At 44.8% G+C, this 6,000-nt stretch overlaps 1 protein-coding gene across 9 annotated transcripts in view; it reads left to right on the forward strand.

The window, feature by feature from the left end:
* Nucleotides 1-6,000, forward strand: part of CREM (cAMP responsive element modulator) — a 78,340-nt gene that overhangs the window by 22,460 nt on the left and 49,880 nt on the right. The window contains exon 1 of one of the 9 annotated variants that reach the window (XM_006036583.3): nt 612-724. The exons of 7 other annotated variants lie outside the window; for them this stretch is intronic. In XM_006036583.3, the coding sequence (XP_006036645.1) occupies nt 700-724 (25 nt within the window). In that variant the 5' untranslated portion in view covers nt 612-699. Of the gene's footprint in view, nt 1-611; nt 725-6,000 lie in introns of those variants that run through there. One more of the 9 variants, XM_006036582.3, reaches the window with a different exon arrangement.

Below are 6,000 nucleotides of genomic sequence, written 5' to 3' on the forward strand. Positions count from 1 at the left end.
GCTTGAGTCCTGTCCATGCCAGTGGGCATTGTGTTTTTCTCTCCCCTCTGATTGATATTCTCCTATATAAGATAGAAAGATGAAATTGATGGATCCTGGTTCTAGGTCCCTTGTAATAATCACATATCACCAATATGGTCTGCAAGAGATTGTATGCTTTTTAACCCAGAGAGTTTTAGTATGGGTTCATGTTAAGATCAATGGGGTCTTGATCTTGGTAGGGTCTCTCAGTGAAAGCTTCTGCAGGGGAACAAAGATGTCCTTACGTCCTATAAATTTGAGGGTTGCCACATTTTAATTGTTATATGCAGATTTAGAGCAGACAGAAGCAATTCAGAAATTAGAAGACAAGAAATATTATTTACATTTTTACAAATCTCAAGGTCCAATCTCATTTTATTTTTATAGATAGAGATGTGGTGAGTGTTTTTTGTAAGCTAAGAAAATATATTAATTAGGAAGAAAACAGTGTTAGGTTTCAGAAGTATGGAAAATGGTATATCAGCAGAAGGAATTTTGTTTGGACTGCAGTTCCAGTGAGCTATTCCAGTGACAAAGCATATTAATGACCATGGTAAGCAAGTGAGGTCATTGTGATGTCAGTACTTCTGCCTGTAATCTTGCACATGCTTGCTAGTTGGGAACATTTCATGTTGAGCTCTGATAGAGAAACAAGAGACTCGTGTGCAGAAGCTGATCATGGCTGTAACAGGAGATGAAACAGGTAGGAATCTCTTTCCAGTCGTGAAAATAGCAGCTTCTATACACTGTTTAGTCAGAGATTTCACAGTAGCACATGACATTTAATTCAACCTTCTTACAGTGTGAATGGCACTAATGGTGCTAGTTTATTACTCCTTTTTATAGCTAAAGCAGTATTTTAATGTTGATTTGACATTTTTCTTTTAAAAGCACTTTGTAGTGTGTGTAGCACTGGTATTCTTAACTTTAGCTTGCAGCAATCTATTTTCCTTTCTAAATGATCTGTGCAACTAACTGGTCTTGCTTTTGGTTTAGCAATAAACAAACTATCACTTCCGGCTATTTTAGTCTATCAAAACTTAAAATATATAACTGTAAGTAAAATCTACACTGTTTCAGGTATATAAGAAAAGCTTTTAATGTTTGTTGCTAAAGAAAATAGGAGCACAATCGGATTTGAAAGAGCTGTAGTGTTGCGATTGCCTGTGAATGTTGTAATGCCTTTTTTTATCTCCTCTGCTGTTTAAAATGGTCTGTTCCTCAGCTAATTGAGTTCAAAGGGCTGACGTCATTAGACTTCCTGGAATCGTGTTGCAGTGGGGAACTGGAAAAGTTAAACGCCAAACAGGTTACACATTGACGTCAGCTCCGAGTCATGCTATGATTTAGTCAGTTCCTTTCTGCTTCATCAAATGCCACTGTCAGATTTGGAATGTTAACTAGTTAGCAACCTGCACCTGCATGCTGTTTGTAGTTAAGTAAAGCTATTTCATATACTGGGTTGTATTAATACGAAGTTAAATATCTTCTATAGATCCCCACTTTGGGTCTTGTGCTTGTATAAATAATGCAGAAGCTGTCTAGCTAGTTGATGTGAAATTTAAAACCTTCTGGTAAGGTACTCCTTACATAAGTTCCAGGGGAGGTTGATATATATTAAAGATATGTAGCCACTGTGTGTGTGGGTGTGTAGATACAGGCATGCATGTAGGGACATACATGTTCTCTTTGCTCTCTCTCCTCTGACTGGCCTGTATAAAAACTAAAATAGTCCAGGAATGCTCTCTAGTGCTCAATAGGAAAACATTTTCAAGGGTTAGTTTTTACATTTGTATATAGATATATTGCCCATGAATTCCTTAGCAGAGTTTCATTTATAAGGCTAATGGTTTTTTTTTTTCTTTTTTAAATTTAATCATGGTAAATTGTGTACCATAAGTCAGATACGGCATCAGGTTTTCAGTTGACTACTTTTCACCTCACTTGCTATAATTTTATGGTGAAAGACACTTGCCTGAGGGTTGGTGGATCAGGCATTATGATCTTGCTAGTTCCCACCTATTGGCTGTTGCCACAGTACTCCATTGACCTTGGTGTTTGTGAATTTGGTTTGTACTATGAAAAAAAATTGCTACATTACATGTATTCAGGCTTTTCCTAAAGGCATATGAATAATGGGCATTGTGTTGCTCATTGTGCAGCCTTAAAATAGGCAAGTTGTGGACATATTCTCCTTCTACATAAAGACTTAGTAAAAGTGCTTTATACACAAAAGCCCCCATCCTACAATCTGATGCATATGATAGACTCTTCAACCTGTAGAGAGTCTCACTGCAGTCAAAGAGGTCTGTGTTGTTGAAGGGGTTTCAATATGGATTTAAATTTCTTTTTTTTTTTTTTTTGTCTTTTAGGTTGTAGAAATTCAGACTCACCAGCTCTTTCCGTATAATGATTTATCTTTCCCTGTGATAGTAATACCGTACCAACTATAGCAGTAACTAGCATAACAAATGTTGGAGCATGACTACTTCAGGAGTCCTGCTAGACAAATTAAATTAATATAAAAAAAAATGACCGGCTTTATGTTGAGACTTTCCACCTATTCCAAAATTAAGTAGGCTATTATATTTTATTCTGTTAGTTATTTTGGGTATTTGTAAGGCAGCTGTCACTAGAGTATGTAGGCAGAAACTACATAGAACAGTATCAAAGAGTAGTGTTCTCTTTCCCATCAGAACTTTTCATAATGCCATCCCTATCCATACCTTTAACCTCCCATCTTCACCCTCATTCTCACAGTGATGCTTTTCTTGATAAACTATTTCCTTTTCTGTTTCCTGTCTCAGTGCACTTTTCCTATTGCTCCAGGCTTGGGCCATAATCCTTGTGGTGGATTTTCAAGACATTCAGCTCAAGTTGTTCTTAAGAATCCAGCAGAAGATTGGACTAGATGACCTCCTGAGGTCCCTTCTAACCCTACCTTCCTATGATTCTATGACTTCTTTTGCCAGTCTCAAAAGAAGTATACTTTTCATTTGGAATAAACAAAACACTTAAACAAAATAAGCAGACAAGGTTCTTTGGGTAAATGTGATATCTTTTATTAGACCAACTAAATGGTTGGAAAAATTGTTCTTTGCAAGCATTTGGGCACAAACACCTTTCTTCAGGCATATGGGGATTCCGCTAGTGTTTGTGTGCTCTCCTGGGTGGAATAAAAGCATAAGACAATATGCAAAATATAGGTCCGTGAAAGTGCAGATGTGTGGCAGGGAAGATCAGAGGGGTGGGAGACAATAGGTGAGAGACAGGGTGGTGGGGGAAGGGGGAATGTTGACCCGATGATAAAATGTAGCTGATAAAATGTATAGAGGTTATCTGGGATTATTGGATGGCAGGCAGCATGAGCGACTGGTGCCTCCCATGTCGGAGGAGGGTCCCCCCATGGCCGAACCTACTGATCTGCACCTGGCAGCAGTACACACTTCCGAGTCAGCGGGATTGGCCACGGCGTGTGGGGCGGGGGTCGTTTCTCCTGGCACACTCCCCAGCCAGCACTCTCAGCGGGGGCACCAGTGCTCTTGCCTGCACCACCTGCCTGGGAATGCTGCTTTCAGGGGGTGCACATGCACCCTCTATGCATCATCACTGGCAGGCAGGTAATAATTCTAATATTATAAAAGCCTTAATCTGTCTGTCTGTCCATAGCACTTGATTTGTGCTCTGATTTGCTGACTGAAACAGACAGTCAGAGTGCGAATACAGCGTTGGGGCAGGAGGTGGCGGTGTGGGGGAGCACCGCCATGATGACAAGGACACAGGTGACAGAGTGGGGGGTGGGGCGAGACCAACTCAGCTTGTTTTGCCCCCCACCCTGCTCCCAGGAGGCAGCAGCAATGGAGCTGACGAAATGGGGGGGGTGGTGAGGCCAGCTGGCCTTGCCCTCCCTGCCCTGCTCCCTGCAGGTGGTGATGGAGTGGGGTGGGGGAGACGGCTGGGGCCACTGGAGCTGGCCTGGCCCCTGCTCCCTTGCTCCTTGGAGGTTGTGGTAGCGCAAGTGGGGAGTGGGGTCAGGAGTCTGCAGGGGGGTGAAGCCACCTGCGCTAGCCTCAGCCTGCCCTTCCCACCTTCCGTCATTGCTGCCTGCAGGGCTGATGCAGCGGTGGTAGGGGAGGAGTGGGAGCGTACTGCGGTGTGTGGGGGAAAGAACTGACCCGGGCCAACACAGTAGCAGTTGGGGGCAGGGGAGGAGTGGGCCCTGGCCTGACGTGGGGGGGTGGGGAGGAGCAGCAGGCCTCCTCCCCCCTTCAGGCCCAGGCCCATTCCTCTCCCCCTCCCCCATGTTGGCCCTGAGCCTGCTCTTCCCGTCCCCCCCGCCGCCGCGTTGACCTGGGCCTGCTGCTCCCCTTCCACCTCCCACAACTGTGACAGGCCAGCTTCTCCCCTCCCTTGGGCCTGGTCCTCCCCCACACACCCTGCATCAGGCCTGGGCCCACTCCTCCCCACTCCTCCCCTCCCCCCGCCACTGCAGTGGGGAGTGGGCCTGGACCCCAAGCAGCAGGAGGGAAGGGTGGGGGCACAGGGCTCTGCCCCTGCTTGCTCCCTGCCCCCCATCATTCTTGACAGGCAGTTGGCTAGTGTGCCATAAATCTAATGTCTGTATTTAATCCCTTTTTTTCTTTGTATCCAGTAGATTTATGAAGTGAAGTTCGTAGGCTCATCTATGAAAGGTGTTTTGTAAATTCCCTTTGAGGGTTAGAATGAGAGACTGGAGAGAGTGGTTGTCTTGTGAGAAGTGTTCACCCACAGGTAACTAGGTATTTTTAAGTATTTTTGTCTTAGATTTTTGGCGTGGATTCATTCTGGTACATGGTTGTTGTTTGGTTTCTCCTACATATTTTCCATCAGGGCCTTCAGTGCACTGGATGAGATGTATACCATTTCTGGAGGTGCAAGTGTAAGATCCAGGAATGTTGATAGTTCTGTTGTGGGATGTGCTTGTTGTGGGAGTGTTGGAGATGTGTTGGCAGGTTTTACATTTCTTGTCCTGGAATAGTCTGGACCCATTTAGTGTGCTTTGGGCCATAGGAAGTTTGCTTTTGGTCATGAGGCTGGTGAGGTTTGGTGCTTGTTTAAAGGCTAGGATGGGTGGTTCTGGGAAGATCCCATTAAGAATTGCATCTTTCAGTATGGGTTGCAGTTGTTTGAGGATTTTCCGTGTAGGTTCCAGGGAATGATGATGTGTCATAACTAACAGTGTGCAATTTGTGGGGATTTTCTTTTTGTACTGCAGCAAATCTTCATGTGGTGTCCAAGTGTCTCTTTCAGAAGTATGTTCTATCTCTCTGGAGGAGTGTCCTTGTTGGGTGAAAGCTCTTTTATGATTTGTGAGGTGACAATCCCACACCATACTGATGAACAAATTAAGGGGCTGTGACTTGGATGACTACACAGTCCGGTGGGTGGCGAATTGGCTGGAGGGTCACACCCAGAGAGTTGTAGTGGATGGGTCAGTATCGACCTGGAAGGGTGTGGGCAGTGGAGTCCCGCAGGGCTCGGTCCTAGGACCGATACTCTTCAATGTCTTCATCAGTGACTTGGACGAGGGAGTGAAGTGTACTCTGTCCAAGTTTGTGGATGACACAAAAATGTGGGGAGAAGTAGACACGCCGGAGGGCAGGGAACAACTACAAGTAGACCTGGACAGGTTGGACAAATGGGCAGAAAACAACACAATGCAATTCAACAAGGAGAAATGCAAAGTCCTGCACCTAGGAGGAAAAATGTCCAGCATACCTACTACCTAGGAAATGACCTCGTTGGTGGAACGGAAGCGGAAAGGGATCTTGTAGTCCTAGTGGACTCCAAGATGAACATGAGTTGGCAGTGTGACGAAGCCATCAGAAAAGCTAATGGCACTTTATCGTGCATCAGCAGATGCATGACGAACAGATCCAAGGAGGTGATACTTCCCCTCTATCGGGCGCTGGTCAGACCGCAGTTGGAATACTGCATGCA

Source organism: Alligator sinensis, unplaced genomic scaffold, assembly GCF_000455745.1.
Source record: "Alligator sinensis unplaced genomic scaffold, ASM45574v1 scaffold1316_1, whole genome shotgun sequence".
Lineage (NCBI taxonomy): Eukaryota > Metazoa > Chordata > Crocodylia > Alligatoridae > Alligator > Alligator sinensis.